Source organism: Tursiops truncatus, chromosome 16 (genome assembly GCF_011762595.2).
Source record: "Tursiops truncatus isolate mTurTru1 chromosome 16, mTurTru1.mat.Y, whole genome shotgun sequence".
Lineage (NCBI taxonomy): Eukaryota > Metazoa > Chordata > Mammalia > Artiodactyla > Delphinidae > Tursiops > Tursiops truncatus.
In genome coordinates, this window is record NC_047049.1 from 30096992 (window position 1) to 30121867 (window position 24876).

At 37.3% G+C, this 24876-nt stretch overlaps 1 protein-coding gene across 3 annotated transcripts in view; it reads left to right on the top strand.

The window, feature by feature from the left end:
* ARHGAP19 (Rho GTPase activating protein 19) overlaps positions 1-24876 on the top strand; it is a 58002-nt gene that overhangs the window by 12030 nt on the left and 21096 nt on the right. For 2 of the 3 annotated variants that reach the window (XM_019939731.3, XM_019939732.3), the window contains exons 2-6: positions 8776-9041; positions 10353-10433; positions 12217-12426; positions 14638-14864; positions 16580-16666. In XM_019939731.3, coding sequence (XP_019795290.1) covers positions 8776-9041; positions 10353-10433; positions 12217-12426; positions 14638-14864; positions 16580-16666 — 871 coding nt within the window. Of the gene's footprint in view, positions 1-5770; positions 5815-8775; positions 9042-10352; positions 10434-12216; positions 12427-14637; positions 14865-16579; positions 16667-24876 lie in introns of those variants that run through there. The other variant, XM_073794123.1, reaches the window with a different exon arrangement.

Genomic DNA, 24876 nt, shown 5'->3' on the forward strand with positions numbered 1-24876 from the left:
CTTAAGAATTTTCAATATGTGAAGTTATATAGATATGAACAAGTCATATGCCAGAGCAAAAGCATTAGCTGTCTCTTGGATAGTATTAATATCACTCTGGACTTTGGAACAAGTGGATTTAGAAGTAGTCTTTTGGAACCTAATCTGACCCTAGGTAGAAATACTTTGGTTTTAATTGCTTGAGGCTCATGGCATTTAAAGTCTGTAGGAAAAGATAGTCTCCTGAAGCTTTGACTATACTTTTTTGAGGGGTAAATAGCTTTAAGATAATGATACGAGAGACACTGTGCTGTCAGTGAAGCATCCTATAGAACTTTCTCCAAATGAATAGGGAATTTTGCTGTTACTTTTCTAATACAAGTAAACTTTCTTCCAATTGTACACCAGCCAGGGGGAGAAAAAGTAAGGGAGGTGGCAGCAACAGAATTAATACTAATTCTTGTGACACCCAAAGGGATAAAAATTGACAAGTTAAATATATGTTAATAAACTTGTGTTATTGGTGCTCGTAGGAAGAATAATTAGCCTTCTTGACTGAGAAGTTTTCATCGTCATTTCATAGGGCAAAATCTTGATCACATTTCCAGAATGTTTAGGTTAAGAGGGTAAGCAATCAGGAATTCCTTCATCTGCCACTTTAATTCAGATCAAGTTGCTCTAGTAGTCTGAAATTAGTTCAAGTTGGGATCAAATAAATATAGGGGCCAAATATATATATATTTTTATTTATTTGTTTTTATTTTTGTCTGTGTTGGGTCTTCGTTGCTGTACGCGGGCTTTCTCTAGTTGCGGGGAGCGCGGGCTACTCTTTGTTGCAGTGCCTGGGGCTCCTCATTGTCATGGCTTCTCATTGCGGAGCACGGGCTCTAGGCGCGCAGGCTTCAGTAGTTGTGGCACACGGGCTCAGTAGTTGTGGCTCGTGGGCTCTAGAGTGCAGGCTCAGTAGTTGTGGTGCACGGGCTTAGTTGCTCCTCGGCATGTGGGATCTTCCTGAGCCAGGGCTCGAACCCGTGTCCCCTGCATTGGCAGGCAGATTCTTAACCACTGTGCTGCCAGGGAAGCCCCAAATATATTTTTGTAGATGATTGGAGTCTAAATTAGTGATAAGAGGTCCATATTACAAAACCTTGGATAGCTACTTTTAAGGGCAGATCTTGGGATGTAAGTGTTTCAAAATTGTTGTTTAAGAAATTTTATATTATTTCCTGAAAAACTGTGGTACTACTTATCAACTTTAAACTGTTTCTGTTATAAAAACCCTGCCAGCTTGGACACACGGGACCTACTTTTATCCTTTCTTTTTATGTACAACTTTCATAATACCAGTTTAACTTTGGCATGTAGAAAAAGGGAAGAATAATAGCCTCTTCTTTAATACTTGTATTCATATCTAACAGCTTTCCAATAAAGTGACACATTTAAAGCCATGTTTCAGAGCCAGAGATTGAAAAAGTAGTAAGAGAGTGCATACTTCTCTCAGGGTGGTAAGTCAGGTTTAGACAACTTTAAATATAGCTCATATTTTGATAGATGTTGCCAAGATTGTGGTTCTTGGAGGACAAATCAAGTTAAGCAATTCACTAGGGAGGAAACATTTAGTTTTGTGGGTATGGAGTTTTGGTAGTAGTCAGCCAAAAGATACATCTGCAGGATACAGGTTTTTTTTTTTTTTCTCCCACTGCCTTGAATTTTGCAGATTCATGGGTTCAACATGCCTCAAAAGCACCTGCATTTCATTTTTATGTAATTGATTTTTCAGCTGTGAATTTTGTTTCCAGTCCTTTCACTAAGCATATCACCTTACATGTAGAGATCCATCTAGTGGTAAAAGTAATCATTGCAGACTATAGGTAATAAAAAATATCCTGTTTGAGGGGTAGGTCTTACCTCTATTACTCTTTGGGATAGTTGCCTAGTATATGCATTTAAATACTGGAGTCCTTGCTATTTCTGTATGCCTGTATACTTAACTACTAATTCTCCTGGTTCTAGACATTTATGCAAAAACCTTTATGATGAGGAAATTAACCTTTAGTATATACTGTACTTAGATTTTCTGTGATATTTACATCAAGTTGTAGCAAGACTTAGGTCAAAACTACTTGGTTACTTAAAAAAATTTGTCATCAAGGATGTTGGTTATATATACAAGTAATAATATAATCAGTCCTCTTTCTAACACCCAGCTTCAACAAATGTTAACATTTTCCAGATTTACCTCAAATGAACCACTCCCCTTTCCCCCAGCTGAATACTTTATCACAAAAACAGTGCTAACACCCTAGAAACTCCCCTTATGCCCTCTGGCCTCCTCATAATCACAAACCCCCAAAGGTAACCATTATCCTGAATGGTAAATACATCTTTGCTTCTCTTTACAATTTTGCTACTTAAGCAAGTACAGATCTTCCTTGATTTATGATGGAGTCGAAAATGCATTTAGTACACCTAACCTACTGAACATGATAGCTTAGCCTAGCCTACCTTAAACATGCTCAGACCACTTACATTAGCCTATAATTGGTCAGAATCATTTAACACAAAGCCTATTTTGTAATAAAGCGTTGAATATCTCATGTAGTTTATTGACTACTCTACTGAAAGTGAAAAAACAATGGTTGTATGGGTACAGGATGGTTGCTGTCCAGCATCACGAAAGAGTATTCTACTACATATTGCTAGCCTGGGAAAAGATCAAAATTCAAAATTGAAGTACGGTTTCTACTGAATGCATATTGCTTTCACACCATCATAAAGTTGAAAAAGCGTAAGTTGAACCATTGTAAGTTGGAGACTGTATCTCTAAACACTGTATTTTTTGTCTTTTTTTTTTTTTTTTTTTTTTTTTTTTGCGGTAAGCGGGCCTCTCACGGTCGTGGCCTCTCCCGTTGCGGAGCACAGGCTCCGGACACGCAGGCTCAGCGGCCGTGGCTCACGGGCCCAGCCGCTCCGCGGCATGTGGGATCTTCCCAAACCGGGGCACAAACCCGCGTCCCCTGCATTGGCAGGCGGACTCTCAACCACTGCGCACCAGGGAAGCCCTATTTTTTGTCTTTTTAAAAAATAATTTATTTATTTATTTTTGGCTGCGTTGGGTCTTCGTTGCTGCGTGCGGGCTTTTCTCTAGTTGTGGCGAGTGGGAGCTACTCTTCGTTGCGGTGCTTCTCATTGCGGTGGTTTCTCTTGTTGCGGAGCATGGGCTCTAGGTGTGCAGGCTTCAGTAGGTGTGGCCCACGAGCTTAGTTACTCCACTGCATGTGGGATCTTCCCGGACCAGGGCTCGAACCCGTGTCCCCTGCATTGGCAGGCGGATTCTTAGCCACTGAGCCACCAGGGAAGCCCTGTCATTGTCTTTTAATTTGCAGTTCCTTGGTGTCTAATGATATTGAGTAGCTTTTTAAATGAGATTTTATGGAAATCTCATGCTTGTTTTTCTATTAGGCTATTTATTTTTTCTTATTGATTAATACGAAGTCTACATATATTCAAGATATGAGCCATTTTTTGCTGTATGTATTGTAGATATATTTTCCCACTCTGTGCCTGTCATTTTCACTTTCTTGATGGTGTCTTTTGATAAACACAAGTTCTCATTTTAATGAAGTCAATTGTATTGATCTTTTTCTTTAATATTTTTTATGTGTTATTTAAAAATTATTTCCCCACCCTGAGTTCAATAATATATTCTTCTATATTACCTTCTAGTAGGCTTATTGTTTTGTTGTTCACCTTTAGATCTATAATTCACCTGGAATTGACCTTGTGTATAGTGACATAGGTGTCAATTTTCATTTTTTCCCCCATAGATGTCCACGTGTCCCCGCACCATTTCGTGAAAAAGTCATTCATTCCCCATTGATTTGCAGTGCCACCTTATCCTGAATCCAGTAAAGAAGAAAGGAAGTAATAAATATAAGAGCAGAAATTAGTGAAATAAACAACAAACATGTAATAGAGGAGTTCAGTAAAACCAAAAGCTGGAACCTTGACAAAGCTAATAAAAATTGCTAAATCTCTAATAAGATTCATAAATTAAAAGAGAGAGAAAACATAAATTACCAATATCGGGAACAAGGAGGAGGACATCACTACAGAACCTGGACACATCAAAAAGTTCCTAAGAGGATATTATGAACAAGTTTATGCCAGTAAAGTTTGAATATTTATGTGAAATAGACAAAACCCTAGACATATCTGGCTTACCAAAATTAATACAAGAAGAAATAGAAAATTTGAATAGTTCTGTAACACAAAATAAATTGAGTATATATAATTAAAAACCTTACAAAGAAAACTCTAAGTCCAGATGGCTTCATCAGCCAGTTCCATCAAACATTTAAAGAAGAAATGACACAAACTTTTTCAGAAAACAGAAAAATAGGACACACTCCCCAACTCACTTTGTAAGGCCAGCACAACCTTGATACAAAACCTAATGAAGACAATATAAGAAAGAACAATTCCACGATAATCTCACTTATGAACATAAATGGAGAAACCTAAACAAACTATTAGCAAACCAAATTCGGTAATATATAAAAATGAGAATACATTATTATAATATTGGGTTTATTCTAGAAATGCCCAGCTGGTTTAACATTAATCATTCATTCACTACATAAACAAAATAAAGGAGAAAAATTATATGATTGTCAAAAAATTTTGATGAAATTAAGCACAGACTCATGATAATAAATAAATAACCCTTAGCAAACTAAGAATAAGAAGATATCACCTGAATCTGATAGTTTATGCCAAAATGATGGGTGGGGAAAAATACCATTTTTCAATTTTCTTTACCCTGATAACTTCTAAAGTTAAGATTCTGTTCATGTTTATTAGTCATTTAGACCCCTCTTCTATGAATTACTTGGTTATATCTTTTGACAAATTTTTTTTTCAGTTTATGGCTTGTCTTTTATTATTACTTTTAAAGTTTTACATTTATTTGTTATTTATTTATTTATTATGAATGGGTAGTATGTTCACGAGTCAAAAATCCAGAAAATACAAAAAAGCATACAGTGAAAAGTTTCTCTCCCACTCCTGTTCTTTCATCCAGTTCCTCTCTCCAGAGGCACTGTGACTTCATTTTTTGAGAACTTTGTTTATAATGTTATTTGTTGAACAGACATTTAAAATTTTAATGTAGTTAAATGTTTCAATCTTTTCTTTGTGGATTGTGCATTTTATGTCATGTTTAAGAAGTCTTTTTTCTGCCTCATTAATTTATTCTTTTTAAAGTTTGACTTTTTTGGAAGGGAATCTAAACAAGAATGTATATATGTACATGTATAACTGGTTCACTTTGCTGTACAGTAGAAACTAACACAACATTGTAAAGCAACTATATTCCAATAAAAATTAAAAAAATTGGCTTTTCATATTTGGATCTTTATTCTGTCTGGAATTTATTTTTTGTGTATGACGTGAGGTAGGGATCACCCTTCCTTTTATATTATAAAACTGCTTGTCCTTATACTGTTTATATTGTGTGATTGTTTTGTCTAATACAACTTTCAGTGTGATGGGAGACTACACTTGCGTTTCATCTATGTGTTGGCAAATACAATTCACTTGGTCCAGTTTTTAATTTCTGTTTTGTTCCTACTTGCAGATGAGTGCTTAGAGTCCTAATAAGTACTGCCTTTCAGGCCCCATAATGTGCCCTTGTGTCCGCTAACATGTCTGGAATTTGTGTAGGCTGTGATGGGGCAGGGAAAGGAGGGTTTCTTTGTTACAACGAACAAGGAGAAAGCTTTTTTCCTGTCTCTTCGATTTACCAATGCCTCATCAGAAGCTTTCAGCATTTATGTAAGAAATTAATTTTTTTCTTAAACTTGAGCAAACTTAGAGTTTGTTTTAAAATTAGATACTGTAGAGGAGGAAGTTGTTTTTGCTTAAAAATAGTATTTTTCTTTTTCTTTAGCCCTTCTCTTAAGTTCTTGACCATGTTCTGTGATATTCTCAGCTTTATATTGTGGTACTATGTATTCCATGGAAAGAGATTAGCGGACTTTGTGATATGGGGATAATTTAAAAACATAACCTACTATATCTGTCTTTTCCATCTCTTATCTTCCATTTTACTTCCTTTTTTTAACCACTTCTCTCCCTTACTTTTTGTCTTACCACATGCTCCACTCAGAAAAAGTGAAGGAGAGGAAAAAAAAAGAACTAGGTTAAAGAAGTTAAAGTGAGACAAAACAAAAGTGAATGATTATGGGAAGGAAGGGGAGAAAAAGCAGAAGGGGAAAAGAAACTGAGATTGCTTGTTTGTTACTTGTGTATTAGGACTCCTAAGGTGTCTCTTTCTTGTATTCCTTGTGAATAGGTAGGGGCAACCTTGAACTTACTTATTCTCCTACCTATTCTACCTATTTCGGAGGGAGCAGACTGCAAGGTAGAAAGGATTCTGTTGAGAAACGATGTAGTAGGGTTTTGTGCCTTCGGCTCCTTTCTACTTGTCTATTTGATCCAGTTTAGTGCCTGAAGGTCAACTGTGATATAAGTTTTGGAATCTCAACTGAGTCTTACTCTGGATATTAATAAACTAAAGATCTGGAGGTTATATGTATGTATGTGTTTCTACTTTAAGAATATAATGGATGCTATTCATGTACATTTATATGTTAGAATTAATTTGATCTGGATTCTGTTTTTCAGAATTAAAAGGGATGTGACATCCATAAAAGCTTAGATCTGATAAATTTTAAGACTCTTTTTGGTGCTAACCCATTTCATGATTTTCTGGCTCTCTCAGTAGAGTAGTAATTTCTCATTGGCAGTGATTATAAGTAATAGTTGTCTATTGACTCATTTCTTGACTGAAATAAGCTGACATTAAAAAAAAAGGCTTTGTCAATGCTTAGGATGAAATTGCTTTTGATTTTATTTGGCTTGTATTATAATCATTTGCCAATGATTATACAGGGAAAATTATACAGGAATTTATACAGGAAAAATAACCTTAGTGTATAAAAAGGTTGAGGAAACAGCATTTTAAGTTCTCTTTCTTTAATGACTTTTTGGCTTGAAAATACACATTCATAATTTTTATGTAAATTCTTATGTTATCATTTTAGAGAAAAGAAATTTAGTAGCCACCAACTGAAGATTTGGGCTGTTGAATAAAATTATGTAATAACCTTTCAGGGAAGTAGAGATGAACTTTGAAATTTACCCATGCCTTGTTTTCATTATACCATGTTAAAAGTGATCCATGTAGGACTTCCCTGGCGGTGCAGTGGTTAAGACTCTGTGCTTCCACTGCAGGGGAGCTAAGATCCCACATGCCATGTGGTGTGGCCAGAAAAAAAGAAGTTCCATGTAGTATTGGCAAAGTGTGTTAAAGATTAGTTATATTTAATGTTTAGAGATATCATTTTTCCTGGAACAGTGCTTTGGTACCTAGGGTGTTGTGGAAACTTTTAAGTTGTGATTGTTTTTATTGTGGGAATGTTTGATTGAGTCAGGTGGATTTCAGCTTTGTCTGACAGATGTGATGACTTGTCCTTTCTGGCTTGTGTTACATTTACTCATTGGTTGTATAATAGATGGCTGTTTATATAATGAAAATTAGAATAAGCCATTAGAGATGATTGATAATGGATACAAACAAGTGGTGATGTGTCTGCTACAAGAGATGGAATAATACAGTTCTTATATGTAACATGTTAAAATTAGAAAACAATAGGGAAGAAAATATTTCTGAGAGTCAGAGGAGCTTTGCTAGAAGTATAGCCCAAATAATTTAGGAGTGGAAAACCAGCTATGATCAAGGGCCAACAGAACATATCTGCTGAGTATTACTCAGTGATAGAAGAGTAAAATTAGAAGCAAAATACAGAATTTTTTTAAGTGCCTTAGAGAGGAAGAACCTGTCTGAGCAAAGTTTGGACTTAGACGATGGGCCAAAGCCATCCAGAATGAAGGATTTTAAAATAAAACCCATTTCTGAACCTTGGCAAGGCTGAATTAATATCTATTTTATGTACCTGTAAGTGCCTTCCATTCTAGTGAAGGCTTTTTGGTTATGAGGAACAAAATCCAAAGCGCCTGGCTCAGTTGAAGGGGACTGATTATAAGGAAACACCTGCCTGTGTAGGGACCCAGGAACCAAAGAACCCTAAGGGTAGAGTAAATGTTTTCAAAATGTCTACTATACTGTTTAGATATAGTTTTAGCTCTTCAGTAGTCTCATGCTCACTGTCACATGGTTTCTGTGGCATTTGCGACTAGCCTGTGTTACTGTCAGCAGTTAATCACTGGATGGAAAATACCATACAGTGCTGGCTATACTCCCAGGAAGGCCTTAATTTAATGATTACCCATTGCTGTGTTAGGGGGAACAGCTGCAGTTCTGATGTTTTACAAGAATTTAATGGTAATAGTTTAGGGTTTGACTGTTTTAATAAGGAAAGTGGTCTATGTGACTGCCAGTTCTAATATACTCTTAGACTCAGGAGGCTGTAAGGATCTCTATCTTCTTGCAGTGAATGCCTAAAATTAAGAGGCAAATTCAGGTCATATCATAGAGGCTGTTTGGTGTCTTTTCTTTAAACTAAAATTCTAAGGTGGATATAACCTAAACAGCAACAAGCCCAAATTGTCTTCTTTTATGCAGTCAGCAGATTGGGGATTAGGTTTTCAAAAGACCAGTCTGTAGGTTATATATATGCCCACAGAAAGAATGAATAATTGTATGGTCGAGAGGGAATGCGAAACCCATATTAAAAATGATCCCCCAAAGATTCTTCTGTTTCATGTTTTCAGAGATGCCATCTGCAATTTTGTTATCTGCAATGACTCTTCCCTTCGAAGTCAGCCCATTATCTTCAATCCTGACTTTTTTGTGGAGAAACTCCGACATGAGAAACCTGAGGTGTTCACCGAGTTGGTGGTCAGCAATATCACAAGGCTCATCGACTTGCCTGGAACTGAGTTGGCTCAGCTGATGGGAGAAGTGGACCTTAAGTTGCCTGGTGGGGCCGGCCCGGCATCAGGATTCTTCCGGTCTCTAATGTCTCTCAAGAGAAAGGGTAGGAGATGTATCTGTGAAGGGGGCAGGTCTCAGCTGCTCCCTGGGCTTCATTCTGAACATCTGCATGTTCATGGAGGAGTTTCTATTATTATAAAGCACTTTTTGTCATTTTTCATTTATATGAGTAGTAAAACCTTAAGTAATATTAATAAAAATTATAAAAACTGTCTAGATAAATTAAAGCATATATATCAGTCCCCAAGACATAACATGATTAGTTTAGGTAGTTATCAGGGGCACCTTGATTTTCATGCCCTATTAATACTATACTAAAATAATATTAAAGATACAAAGTTTCACAGCTGGTGAGTACAGTAAAGAAAGTTTGAACATTTTTTTATTGCAGTAGTTCTCAAATGTTTTCATTCCATGGAATGCTTTGATAAGGCAAATACCTATGAATCACCCAAAAAAAGCCTTCTCAGAAATAAGTTATTAGTGATATATATAATAAATTATGACTATTAACACTGCTTTTGATAAGATGTTAAAGAGGTACTATTTTGTTTTTTAATTTTTTTAAATTAATTTATTTTTTAAAATAAATTTATTTTTTATTTTTGGCTGTGTTGGGTCTTCGTTGCTGTGCGCTGGCTTTCTGTAGTTGCGGTGACCGGGGGCTACTCTTTGTTGCGGTGCGCAGGCTTCTCATTGCGGTGGCTTTTCTTGTTGCGGAGCACGGGCTCTAAGCGCGCAGGCTTCAGTAGTTGTGGCACGTGGGCTCAGTAGTTGCGGCTTGCGGGCTCTAGAGCTCAGGCTTAGTAGTTGTGGCACATGGGCTTAGTTGCTCCACGGCATGTGGGATCTTCCCGGACCAGGGCTCGAACCCATGTCCCTTGCATTGGCAGGCAGATTCTTAACCACTGAACCACCAAGGAAGCCCCTGTTTTTTTAAATATTAGGAAATCCTGAGGGCAGCAAAAAAAGTTTAAACATTATAACAGATCAGACCCTATACCAACTCTAGTGGATAATCTATCATGCTCTGACAATCATGGGTCTAAGTTCTATTTTTTGTTTGTTTTTAAATTACATATCAATATTCTAGGTATTGCTACTTAAATAAGAAGATGGTCTTTGCCTTCAAGGAACCTACCATCTAAGATTAAACTCGCAGAGAGTTGATTGAGAGTTTTCTGATTACATTTTCTGGTACACTTCCAACTTTAAGGTTTTTGTTTACTGACCCTGTGAAAATACTTGCTAAACTGTAACATAATATACTTGAGGGGTATGTTGCTTTTAAGTATGCTGATTTTGTACTATTTGTGGAAAATATAGCCTTGTTCTATTGTATGGTTTTTTTCAGAAAAAGGAGTAATATTTGGATCCCCACTGACAGAGGAAGGCATTGCCCGTATATACCAACTGATTGAATATCTACACAAAAGTAAGACTACTTGAAATTTTGTCATTCTTTGTTAATGAAGAATTGTCAGTTTTCTACTGGGAGCTAACATCCTTGATTTAGCAATTGTTAGGTGACAATTAACCATCAACAAAGACACTAATCAATGATAATTTCAGGTGGTATGTTTCTAAATATATTTCCTTTTAAATTTCATCTCATATATTGATTTGTTTTATACTCTCAAAGATATATATACATTAGATAGTGTCTATGAAATCACAATTTCCCCTTGACTGAAAGAGACATTTCTTCTGTAAAAATACGTTGCTCCTTTATAACATTTACTCCAGGGAGCATAATTTATTGCCAAAGATACTTTTCATCTCTAGAATTCTCTGATTAAAATACACTCTTCACTTAATTCCTTTTTCATTTTTTTAGTAGTCATACTGGTTATGTCATTGCTCTAAGTGTTTGGCAGAGCTGAGTGTATATGAAATGTGTGGCTTTATGTGATGTCTTGATAAATTTGACACTAACACTTATTTATGTCTTATTCTATATGGGACATTGTGCTAGGAGCTAGAGCAGAGGTTGCAAACTGACAGCCTAAGAGTTTAAGTCATCTATATTCATATTTTGTTTGTTTGGCAAAGGATTAAATTAAAAATAAAATAAGTTATCAGTCTTTTAAAATGGAAACAGTCCAGGTTTTCAACTTCTTTGGATAATAGGAAATAATAGGAAGATCTAGCATCCTTGGGCCCTGTTGCCACTTGGACACAGTCAGCTGGAGCACAGGTAGGTGCTCCTCAGTTTGCTAGGGTTCCTGTTCATTCATTTACTGTTACCAGCCTGGCGTTGTAGGCATTTGAACTTGGACCCCTGAATTAGGGGGTTATACAAAGAAATATGGACCTAAGCTGAAAACATAACTCTCGTGCTTCTTCCAGGTCAAACCAAAACAATATGTCTCATCTTTTTTATCCCCTTAGATTAGCTTAAAATATAGGTGGGAGGGAAGAATCGTTTAGTTGGGATGACCCTGAGCTTCTGGGAATCTCTTAGACTGAAAGGTGATCTGATAGGTTAGAGTTTTAATTCCTGGGGCAGCACAGAGACTCTAGATTCATTTTAGGCTGGGAAACTGTTTTACAGGAGCAATGAACCCCCACAGATGAACTTGGCCCCTCCAGCAAAGTCTGAGATGACCCACGGGAAGGGGCCTTCAGGGAGATTTGGCTTTCTTCCAACTTATTTTTCAAGCCCATTCTGACTATTAAGGTTAAATTCAGGGAGTGAGGAGGGATAAATTAGGAGTTTGGGATTAACAATATACACACTACTATATATAAAATAGATAACCAACAAGGACCTACTGTATAGCACAGGGAACTATACCCAATATCTTGTAATAACCTATAATGGAAAGAATCTAAAAAAGAATATATATATATATATATCTTACTTTGCTGTACACCTAAAACTAACACAACACTGTAAATCAACTATATTTCAACAGAAAATTTAAAAAAAAAAAAGGTTAAATTCAGTTTCCAGGTGTGCCTCAGGAGGTTCAGTGACTCCTGGGTGGACCACGTCTCAGTCTGGGAGATCTCTGGGTGCTCAGGGATGTTCAGATATGTTTCCTCAGGGGCCAGTAGGTTCTAAACTAATCTGGGAAGAAAGACAAAAACGTCCTTCAAGTTCTTTGTAAAGGGTCTTTCAAGTATAAAGTGGTCTTTTAGATGACTTATTTTAATCATAATTCCTCTTTTTATTTCCTTTTTCATGTCCTCTGTTTCTCTTCCATGCTGAACAGACTTGAGAGTAGAGGGTTTGTTTAGAGTACCAGGGAATAGTGTCCGACAGCAGATTTTAAGGGATGCTCTCAATAATGGAACTGATATCGACTTGGAATCAGGGGAGTTTCACTCAAATGATGTTGCTACCTTGCTGAAGATGTTTCTAGGAGAGTTACCTGAGCCCCTGCTGACACATAAACATTTTCATGCACACCTCAAAATTGCTGGTGAGTATAGGAGGTGAGAAAGAGATGTGAATACATTTCTTTCAATTTAGTAAAGTCATCTGGAATATTCTGTTGTTTGTAACCCACAGCAGTGCTTCTGTTAATATTGTTTGACTTCATGATATTTCTGGGCTCTCTGAATACTCATAAGCATTGGCTAGTTATGGTTGATTTGGTCAAAATTTTTTTTTGTGGAATAAACTTCTTTGAAGATAAAGTCTGGGTTTTACCTATTTTTGTATTCCTGATGGATCCTAGCATTGTGCTGTGAACATTTTAGTTGCTTAATTTATGTATGCTTTTCACTGGATTGATTGACACACCCAAATCAATTACCCAAATCAGTAGTCACAGTTTTGTATATTTGCCTTAGTTTGAGGCTTTTGCTAAGTATTAATATGCCTCAGTTGAGATCATCTCTACTCTTGGAAATTTGCTTCCTATAAATAATTTTACTTGTTTTCTAAATAGGCAATACATTCGCATGAATTAAAATTCAAAAGGTTCAAAGAGTATACAGTGAAAAGCCTCTTTCCCACCCCTGTTCCCAGCACTCAGTTTTTCTTCCGAGAGGGAACCAATGCTATTGATTTCTAATGTATCCTTACAGAGATATTTTAGACACTTACAAACACCTACATATATTCTTTTTCTTTCTTTTTATGTAATGGTAGGGTGTTATACACATGGTTCTGTGGTTTGCTTTTTTCATTTACTGTGTTTTGGAGAATGTTCCATTTTCAGCTCATAAATAGTTTCCTCTTTCTCCTTTGTGCTTGTGTTATTCATTCTTAAATTGCACAGCTGTTATGCTGCAATAGGCTCTAAGTGCACACAGCATCCACATCCATACTATATTTACTTAGTTTTCTACCCTTGAGTCTTTTACTCTTGCTTCTAATTTTAAGAAAATAAATAGAAAATTTTTTTCTTTTGAATAATTTTTACTACTTAAAATAAAAACCGAGTTTTGAATTTCTAAAATCTAATAAGATTAGAATTTTTTTTAGCACTTTCAGAAACAGTTTAGATGATACAAATGAGAAAATATTACTAGAGTGTTACATAACTTTACAGTTATTTTGGGGGAGAAATAAAGTTGTTGGATATTTGAAAAAGATATGGGAAATATTGATAAGTTCTTTTTATAAGGGTTAACATGAAGAATGCTTGTTCTGTTTGCTTTCCTGTTGAGTTTATTTAGTGCAGTATCTGAAACCGCCCCTCCACCACCCCATGATTCACTGTTCTTTGATATCATACTGAGGTGTGGCACAGGTGTATCGTTTGGTACCCCTTGCTGATAACTGGGAGGGATTTTTGTTTTCAATTTCGGATTAACAGGGGACAGTTTCTAGAAATATTATCTGCCTTTCCTACACCTGGAATTATTTTTGAAGTTAAACAGTTTCAACAACACGTTGTTATCATTTTCAGGTCTATATGAATTATACCCAAATGGTTTTCAGTGTCTTTTGAAATTCTGATTATCTAGGGGACTGTTTTTATTGATAACCTGTGTAGCTTGTTAGGGGAGAAACAATGATTCTGACTCCATAAGGAGCTGCCTGGATCATCCTGTTATCAGGGCATAATTCACTCTCATATTTTTTTAGCAGTAAAATATCTTGGTGAGGAAATGTGAAGGGGTGGCATTATTAAAGATATGTGTGGACATGTTTTCATTTCTCTTGAGTATATACCTAGGAATGGGATTGCTAAGTCATATGGTAACTCTATGTTTAACTTTTTGAGGAACTGCCAAACAGTTTTCCAAAGTGATCACACCATTTTACATTCCCACCAGCAGTGTAGGAGAGTTTAATTTTCTCAGCATTCTTGGCAACACTTGTTATTGTCAGTCTTTTTGACTATAGCCACACCTCTGGTTATGAAGCAGTATCTCATTTTGGTTTTGATTTACATTTCTCTGATAGCTAATGATACTGAGTATACAAATGCTTACTGGCCACTTGTATGTCTTCTTTGGAGGAATGTTTATTTAAGTCTTTTGCCCATTTTTGATGGGGTTTTTCTCTTTTAATTATTGAGTTGTATTGACATTATTTTGTTATTATATTTTGCTATAATCTCTATTTATGCTTGATTCTTTTTTTTTCTTTCTTTGATTATAATAAATAGTAGGAGCATTGATTTTTTTTCTTGCTTGTATTTTCTCCCTCCTTTGCAATCACCTCTTTTGTCCTCAAGATTTGATGCAGTTTGATGATAAAGGAAACAAGACCAATGTACCAGATAAAGAGCGGCAAATTGAGGCTCTTCAGTTGCTATTCCTCATTCTCCCTCCACCCAATCGTAACTTGCTGAAGTTATTGCTTGATCTCCTGTACCAGACAGCAAAGAAACAAGACAAGAATAAGATGTCTGCCTATAACCTTGCCCTTATGTTTGCGCCCCATGTCTTGTGGCCAAAAAATGTAAGTGTGAGGGAAAAAGGAAAGACTGCTTGGTTTTCTTGGGCTGGCCCTCGTCCTTTGGCTGTACCTTGGTGAGGTTATCAAGGGCCCAAGGTCTAGTCTTCAGCTTTACAAGGCTAGGAACTTCCTTTATTAGTTCATTTAAGAGTTATTAAACCTGAGGGGGCCAATTCCTGTTAATCTTGCTTATAAATTATAAGTCAATCTCTTGACAAACCTGATTAGCAATTTATTAGTGGAAATTCTTAGAGGAAAATATAGCTACTAAATAAACTAGAATACTGATTTTGGCTGGTCAATGTAAATTCCTTCTTAACATGAAAGCCTTCTTGGGAAATCAAATTGATTTCTGAAGATTGAATGGTATAAATTTAGAATAGAGCTGTATGATCTTACAGGATAGTGTCACTGAGCTTTTAGATAAGATGACACAGAGAGCAATCCTGCCTTGTTGTAGCTTTTCTATATCCTATAGATGTACTCTCCTTAAATAAAGCTGAATATGCTTCTTATTACTGAGACCATGCCCTTCTTAGTGACTTACACGAGAAGTGCATTATCTAAAGGCTTTTGAACTAATTCTTGGCCTGGAAGCACGTAGCTTCATATTCCTGTCCATTCATAAAATAGGTTTTACTGTATGATGGAATTAGAGTCAGGATAACTGGGTTGGAAGCTGCAAACCCCTGTTAACTGTGTCCTTTCCTCTTTCTATGCGTAGGCTCCTCCTCTTTAAGCTGGGCATAATAGCACCTTTTCCACTTACTTGACAGGATTGTTGGGAAGATAATAGAAATAGATGGGATATAGTGACTTATAAAAGATTTTGGGGATTATAGGAAATGAGAAAAGGAAGGTAAAGGAGAGAGGTTGTGTAAGATGTTTTGCCTAACAAGCAACTAGTGAAAAAATAATATAAAGCTCTGGGCCAGGAAGAGCTTCTGCCCAGAGAAAGGTTGATGAAGGGGAGGTGTGTGAGAAGAAAAAGACACACCAACATTTGTCCATGTTAAGGAGATAAAGCCTCGTAGTGAAAGAATTTTAGAACGAGCTCACTGAGACTGAAAAGGAGTAAGTGATCTGTGACTGTAAAGAGAAGCATTGACTGTAAAGAGAAGCCTGTGAAAGAGGTCTTAGTATAAGCAAACATTAAGTAACAAAGATACATGTTGAGGATGCGGGCTTTGGTATAGTAGATATGCTGAAGTGCTTAAAAAAAAGGCAGAGGAAACAAGAGAAGGTAATCAGTGACCATGTGACTGTGTTTTTAAGAAACAGATGTCACCTCTGGTATCAATTAGTAGTGACAGTTCTCTTTCGTCTTTGGAGAAACTGTAGTTTCTCTAGAGAGCAATGTCCTTGGTGATTGTTACAGATTCTATTCTTCTTTCCCCTTTTCCCAGGGTAGATCTTCTTTAGTAACTCTGCATGTATGTCTGATTATCAGGCAGAATTAGGAAATGAAGATTGGTTCTCAAGGATTTCCTGATCACTTCAGGGACACGTGGTTCTTCCTAGATTATATCATCTCTAGTGGAAACCTGCTGAACCAAAAAACCTTTCCAGAATTAAATGTTGTATTAGAGTCAGCTTTCTTGGAGATAGAAACTATCGTATGTTTGAAAGAATTAGCTTACTGATAAGTAAATGGGAGTATCTGCCTTCTACCTCCCAGCTTTTCATCTCCCTTTTTTGGTTTCTTTTGCTCTGAATAGGTCACTGCAAATGACCTTCAAGAGAATATCACAAAGTTAAACAATGGGATGACTTTTATGATTAAACACTCTCAGAAACTTTTTAAGGTAGGTAATGAATGGGATTTGGACAAGGAGGATGGAACACGGTGGGATCCTGAGAGGGCTATTAAGATGACTAGATAAGAAAGGCCCTGACTGGAACTGGAAACCAGATCGGACAGTGGTAAAACTCAGAGGGAACAACTAAGGTGGGGAAGAATATGGAGGTACCTAGAAGCTGAGTAGGGCTCTGCCCCCTGGGCAATTGGCTCCATGCCCGAGTCATCCTTCGTTTTTCATGAAAGACAGCAGATGTTGGAAGCAGAGTACTTTTATCCTGTCTGCTTCCAGCCAGTAGAATTTTGACAGCCTCCTTTCATCTTGTATTTATTGTCCTTTTTAATGCAAACATGTCTGTCAACATGATTTTCTCAATAATTTAGTGGGTCTCTGTGGATTTTAGTGGGATTCACTCAGAAGATAAATTTAAAGATAAACCCATCTCTTTCTTGGACTCTTGCTGAGAAGGCTGAGGGACAATACCTTTAAGCTTCCTGGAGGCCCTCTGGTTGGATTGAGAGTATCTGGTAGGCATACCTTTTACTCTTTGAAAGGGCCCTTTGTGTAACTGAATATTCTGACCTTTTAATGTTTCTAAGATTTTTAGCAAAAAGTTGCATAGTCACATCCTTGGCCTTTTCTTTAGAGTATACTTTCCTGATGGTGAATTTCTTAATTTTAGCATCTTTTGCCATCTGGAAAGGCTGAGAATTTTTTTTTTTTTTTTTTTTTTTTTGCGGTATGTGGGCCTTTCACTGTTGTGGCCTCTCCCGTTGCAGAGCACAGGCTCCGGACGCGTAGGCTCAGCAGCCATGGCTCACGGGCCTAGCCGCTCCGCGGCATGTGGGATCTTCCCGTACCGGGGCACGAACCCATGTCCCCTGCATCGGCAGGCAGACTCTCAACCACTGCGCCACCAGGGAAGCCCAAGGCTGAGAATTTTTAAGACCACTCAGTTCTGGTTCTTTTTTTGTCTTTCTTCAATTAAAAAAAAGAAAAATGTGGTAAAATACATATGACAACATTTACTATATGTGTACAGGCCAGTGGCATTAATTACATTCATATTATTATGTAAACCATCACCACCATCCATCTCCAGAACTCTTTTCATCTTGCAAAACTGAAACGCTATACCCATTAAACATAACTCCCCATTCATCCCTCCCCCTTGGCCCTGGCAACCACCATTCTACTTTCTGTCTGTACGATTTTGACCACTTTAAGTATGTCATAAAAGTGGAATCAATCAATTTTAGTGATTGGCTTATTTCCTTTAGCATAATGTCTTCAAGGTTCATCTATGTTGTAGCATTTGTCAGGATTTCCTTCCTTTTTAAGGCTGACATTTCATTCACTGTATATACCACATTTTGCTTATCCATTCATCTGTTGAGGACACTTGGGTTCCCTCCACATTTAGTGCTTGTGAATAATGCTTCTCTGAACATGGACATACAATATGTCTTCTAGACTCTGTTTTTAATTCTTTTGGGTATATAGTTGGCTCTCTGTATCTGTGGGTTCCCCATCCACAGATTCAACCAATGGCAGATTAAAAATATTTGGAAAAAAAATTCTAGAAAGTTCCAAAAGGCAAAACTTGAATTTGCTGCACACCAGCAACTATTTATATATCACTTACATTGTATTTATAACTATTTACATAGCATTTGCATTGTATTAGGTATTATAAGTAATCTACATATGATTTAAAGTATACAGGAAGATGTGTATAGGTTATATGCAGATACTGTGCCATTTTATATAAGGGACTTGAGTATCTGTGGATTTTGGTATCCATGGGGAAATCCTGGAACCAGTAACCTTGGATCCTCAGGTATGACTCTATACCCAGAAGTGGAATTGCTGGATCATATGGTAATTCTAACAGAACTGCCATACTGTTTTCCATAGTTGCTATAATGCTTACATTTTACCGTCTCACCAACAAGGCACAAGGGTTCCCATTACTTTGCATCCTCACCAACACTTGTTACTTTGTTTTGGGAATTTTTTTGATTATAGCTGTGTTAATGGTTGTGAGGTGGTAACTCATTGTAGTTTCAATTTGCATTTTCCTAATGATTAGTGATGTGATGTTGAACATCTTTTCATGTGCTTGTTGCTTATCTGCGTATCTTCTTTGGAGAAGTGTCTATTCAAGTCCTTTGCCCATTTTTTTTTGGCTGCACCATGCGGCTTGTGGGATCTTAGTTCCCTGACCAGGGATTGAACCCAGGCCACAGCAGTGAAAGCACCAAGTCCTAACCACTGGACCAGCAGGGAATTCCCACCCATGTTTGAATTGGGTTGTTTGCTTTTTTGTTATTGAGTTGCAGGTGTTCTTTATATATTCTAGATATTAATCCCTTATCAGATTTATGATGTGCAAGTATTTCCTCCCATTCTGTGGATTGCCTTTTACTCTGTTGATAGTGTCTTGCTGCACAAAATTTAAAAATTTTTATGAAGTCCCATTTGTCTATTTTTTTCTTTTGTTGCCTGTGCTTTTGGTGTCAGATGCAAGAAATCATTGCCAAATCCAATGCTGTGAAGGCTTTGCCCTTTACTTTCTTTTAAGAGTTTTATTGTTTTACATCTTACATTTATCTATTCTGGGTAATTTTTGTATATGGTATTAGGTAGTGGTCCAACTTCATCCTTTTGCATGTGGATATCCAGTTTTACCAACATCATTTGTTGAAAAAACTGTCCTTTCCCCATTGAATAGTCTTGCCACTCTTGTTGAAAATTCGTATATTTGAGGGTTTATCTCTGGACTCTATTCTATTCAGTTGGTCTATATGTTTATCTTTATGCCAGTACCATACTGTTTTGATTACTGTAGCTTTGTAGTAAGTTTTGAAATAAGGAAATGTGAGTCTTCTAGCATTGTTCTTTTTCAAGATTGTTTTAGCTATTGGGGGTCCCTTGAGATTTCATATGAATTTTAGGATGGATTTTTCTATTTCCTTTTTTTTTAATATATAAATTTATTTATATATTTATTTATTTTTGGCTGCATTGGGTCTTTGTTGCTGTGCGTGGGCTTTCTCTAGTTGCAGCAAGCGGGGGCTACTCTTGGTTGCAGTGCGTGGGCTTCTCATTGCGGTGGCTTCTCTTGTTGCGGAGCACAGGCTCTAGGTGCTTGGGCTTCAGTAGTTGTGACATGTGGGCTCCATAGTTGTGGCTTGCGGGCTCTAGAGCGCAGGCTCAGTAGTTTTGGTGCATGGTCTTAGTTGCTCCACAGCATGTGGGATCTTCCGGGACCAGGGCTCAAACCTGTGTCCCCTGCATTGGCAGGCGGATTCTTAACTATTGTGCCACCAGGGATGTCCCGATTTTTCTATTTCTACAAAAACTGTCGTTGGGATTTTGATAGGGATTGCAGTAGATTATTTTGGGTAGTATTGACATTTTAACAGTGTTAAGTCTTCCAATCCATGAACAGGGGATGTCTTTCCATTTATTTATGTTGACTTTAATTTTTTTCGTTAATGTTTTGTAGTTTTCATTGTACAAATCTTTCATCTCCTTGGTTAAGTTAATTCCTAAGTATTTTATTCTTTTTGATGCTATTGTAAATGTAATTGTTTTCTTAATTTCCTTTTTGGATTGTTCATTGTTAGTGTATAGAAATACAACTGATTTTTGTGTGTTGACTTTGTATCCTGCTACTTTGCTGAATTTGTTTATCAGTTCTAACAATTTTTCTTTGAAATCTTTAGAGTTTTCTATATATAAGATCATATCATCTATGAACAGAGATAATGTTACTCCTTTCCAATTTGGCTCTCTTTTATTTCTTTTTCTTGCCTAGTTGCTCTGGCTAGTTTTGGTTCCTTTTTGTTTAACATAGTTTTTCCTTCAATTTGTCTCTCTTCTTACTTTATAGTAGCTTGATTCTGCAAGGCCAACAGGAGAGTCTCTCTAGTATGTTCTAACAAGATTCAGATGAAGATATATTTTATATATATCTTATATATAATACATATTTTATATATATAATGTATTATAAATGTATATATCATAATTTAATCACAGTTATGCCATCCCATCACTTTAGCATATTATATAACCTGATCATCACAGGAGCAACATTCAGTCACCAATATTCTGTTGGTTAGAAACAAGTCACAAGTCCATTCACACTCAGGAAGAGGGAATTATGCAGAATGTGAACATGGAGGCCACCGTAGGATTTACCCACTACAGGATGGCAAGTGATCCAAAGTCCAGAGTTTAGAAATGACAGATCAGAATCTTTGATTTAGTAGGCTGTAAAACAAAGGGTCAGGGCTTAGGTGCCGAAGTCAAAGATTATGGTCAATTAGAAGTCAAGATCTAGGTAAGTGAATTAGAGCAGTAGACATAGGACAACAGGAGAAAGAATGGTTTTTAATGATGAACAAAGATCTTTCAAGCCAGTTCTTTATATACTTCTCATTTAGGGGAAGAGCTAGTTCCAAAGCATGGATTTATAGGAATAAGTTGAGAGGAGTTGTGTGTACGGAGAGTGCAATTAACTGACAGTAGTTGTGAATCAAGATGGGGAATTTCTAGGTGCAGTTCCTAATAGAACTCTCCTTCTGTTGCGTTCTCTTGTTACCACTGATATGAGATTAACTTTTCATAGCCCACCACTCACAAGTTGAAAGAGAGGTGGGTTCTCAGAGATCTCATTGAATCTCATGGTTTCTAACTTTTCCACCTTCTGATCTCTTTACCTGTAGAGCCCATTCTCTCTTGCTCATTGTCCAGTACAATTCAAATATGCAATGAAGTTGTACTTCACTGTGAAGGATTTTTTTAAAGTGACTTAAAACAACACAAATTTGTTATCTTACAGTTCTGTAGGTCAGAAGTCTGACATGAGTCTCACTGGGCTAAAATTAAGGTGTTGGCAGGGATGCAATCCTTTCTGGATGTTCTAGGGGAAAATCCGTTTACTTGCCTTTTCCAACTTCTAGAGGTTGATCTAGAAGTTGGATCATAGTCCTTGGATCATAGTCCCCTTGGATCCTAGTCCCCTACCTCCATCTTCAAGGCTAGCAATGTTGTGTCTTTCTGATCCTTCTTCCATAGTGATGTTTCCTTCTAACCACAGCTGGGAAAGGTTCTCTGCTTGTAAGGACCCATGTGATTATAGTGGACCTGCCTGGATAGCCTAGGATACTATCCCCATTGCAAGGTCTTTAACTTAATCACACCAGCAAAGTCCCTTTTACTATGTCAGATAACATATCACTGTGGAGGATCTTGAGAATACAGATTGTACAAACCTTAGAGATAAAACATGAGTACAGTCTCCTAGATGTAATTTGGCTTGGTACAAGTTCTAATTATTAGATTCTTTCAGACATTCTCTATTTTTACGCTTCCTTTCTCTTCCATAGATCCCTCTTTTAGCTCCTCAATCCTTGGGGTTTTGATTCTTATTTGCTATTTACCTTTGTTTCCAGGCTAGTGTGAGCACTCTTTGAGCCTCTGTTTATCTCTAAAGGAGACAAAGAATGTCTTTTTTTTTTTTTTTTGAGATTTATTTTAGTCTCAGGACTTTTCTCTTTGGATTTGAGTCAGAACCATTGTCCTTGTGGGCATCTGCTTCACCACTTTGGCTGAGTAGGTTCTTCCCTGAGCTGTTCCTGGATGGAAAATGGTTGATTGTTCTGTGTGCTCTATACTTATTCTCAGGTCCTACTTTACCCCAGATTTGTTCTTCTTGTGCTTTGTTGTCTTCCTTTTTATTTTAATAAATTAAAAAAAATTATTCATTTATTTACTTAGGCTGCGCCGGGTCTTAGTTACGGCACTCAGGATCTTCGTTGCCGCGTGTGGGATCTTTTAGTTGCGGCATGTGGGCTTCTTAGTTGTGGTGTGTGGGCTTCTTAGTTGTAGCATGCGGACTCTTAGTTGCGGCATGCATGCAGGATCTAGTTCCCTGACCAGGGATCCAACCTGGGCCCCCTGCATTGGGAGCGTGGAGTCTTACCAACTGGACCACCAGGGAAGTCCCTTTGTTGTCTTTTTCTTGTTCTCAGGTTTCCTTGGGTGGACGGTTTACCTCCTAATCCTCAGATTCTATGTTGCCTCATTCTGTGTTCTTTGAATTTTTTTTCTCTAAAATTATTCCTAACTATTTATAGTTCTATCCTCTACTGTTATCAGTCCATCTGACCTAGTCTGGTTTTCTCTCTTTTCAATAGGAGTCACCACATCTTTTCCTAGGGAATTATGACGTATATATAGTTGAGGCCAATTCCCATTTTATCTGGGAAGTCCTATGAACTGTAAAATACCTTGGACCCTCAGATTTTCATTTAAACCTGTCTGCTTCTGGCTCCCTTTCTGAGTATCCCTTCAGCTCATAGTATCTTTTTGGGGCAGAGGTTTTTTTTTTTTTTTTTTTTTAAATGAAGTTATAGAATAGGTGATGTGGGCTGTCATATTCTTGTTTGGAGGAAATTTCCTTTGGCTCTGCTTTATAATTTACCAAGGTAAAAATTAAACTATAGATAGCATAATGTCTTTGTCATGAGACTCTTTTTTGAAAACTTCTTTGTGAAGTTTTTCAAATATAGAGAAAAGTTGAAAGAGTGAAACAGATAACTCTCAGATTCAACAAATGTCACCATTTGCCATATTTGCTTTATCTCTCTCTCTCTCTCTCTATATATATATATTTTTTAAATTAATTAATTAATTGATTGATTGATTTTTGGCTGCGTTGGGTCTTTGTTGCTACGTGCAGGCTTTCTTTAGCTGCGGCGAGCGGGGACTGCTTCTCATTGCTGTGCGTGGGCTCCTCATTGCAGTGGCTTCTCTTGTTGCAGAACATGGGCTCCAGGCACGCGGGCTCAGTAGTTGCTGCTCACAGGCTCTAGAGTGTAGGCTCAGTAGTTGTGGCGCACAGGCTTAGTTGCTCTATGGCATGTGGGATCCTCCCGGGCCAGGGCTCAAACACGTGCCCCTGTGTCAGCAGGCGGATTCTTAACCACTGCACCACCAGGGAAGTCCTCTATATATTCATGCTTTTTTTTTTTTTTTTTTTTTTTTTGCCTGAACCACTGATATCATGATATTTTGTCCTTTAATACTTAAGCATGCATCTCCTAAGAATACGAATATTCTCCTAATAGTCACAGTATTGTTATCACATCTAAGAAGATTTACAAGAATTTCATATCAGCTAATATTCAGTTCATATTTAAATTCCCCAGTTGTCCTAAGAATGTATTTCATACCTGCTTTTTTAAAAAACGTAAACTTGGACTTCCCTGGTGGCGCAGTGGTTAAGAATCCACCCGCCAATGCAGGGGACACGGGTTTGAGCCCTGGTCCAGTAAGATCCCACACGCTGCAGAGTAACTAAGCCCGTGCGCCACAACTACTGAGTCTGCATTCTAGAGCCTGCGAGCCATAACTACTGAGCCTGTGTGCCACAATTACTGAAGCCCGCGCGCCTAGAGCCCGTGCTCCGCAACAAGAGAAGCCATAGCATTGAGAAGCCCACTCACTGCAACAAAAAGTAGCCGCCACTCGCCGCAACTAGAGAAAACCCACACGCCGCAACTAGAGAAAGCCTGTGCACAGCAACAAAGACCCAATGCAGCCAAAATAAATAAATAAATTTATTTAAAAATATATAAAAAACATAAACTTGACATAGATACACTACCAAATGTAAAATAGATAGCTAGTGGGAAGCAGCCGCATAGCCCAGGGAGATCAGCTCGGTGCCTTGTGACTACCTAGAGGGGTGGGATAGGGAGGGTGGGAGGGAGATGCAAGAGGGAGGAGATATGGGGATATATGGGTACATATAGCTGATTTACTTTGTTGTACAACAGAAACTAACACACCATTGTGAAGCAATTATGTTCCAATAAAGATGTAAAAAACCAAAACAAAACATAAACTGATCAAGGCTTATGTGTTGCTTTCGATTGTTATATCACTTTTAATCTGGAATAATTACTACCCTTTATCTTCATGTCATTGATTTGTTGAAGCATTCAGGCCTATTGTAGAATATTCCACATTTTAAATTTGTCTTACTGTTTTTTCAAGGTTATTTAACCTGTTCCTTCATCCCTTTCTGTGTAGTTCCTATAAACCACAAGTTAGGTTTAGAGGCTTGATTAGATTCAGGTTAAGCATTTTTGGCAAAGATTCATAGGTGATGTTTGTATACATCATATTGCATCACATTA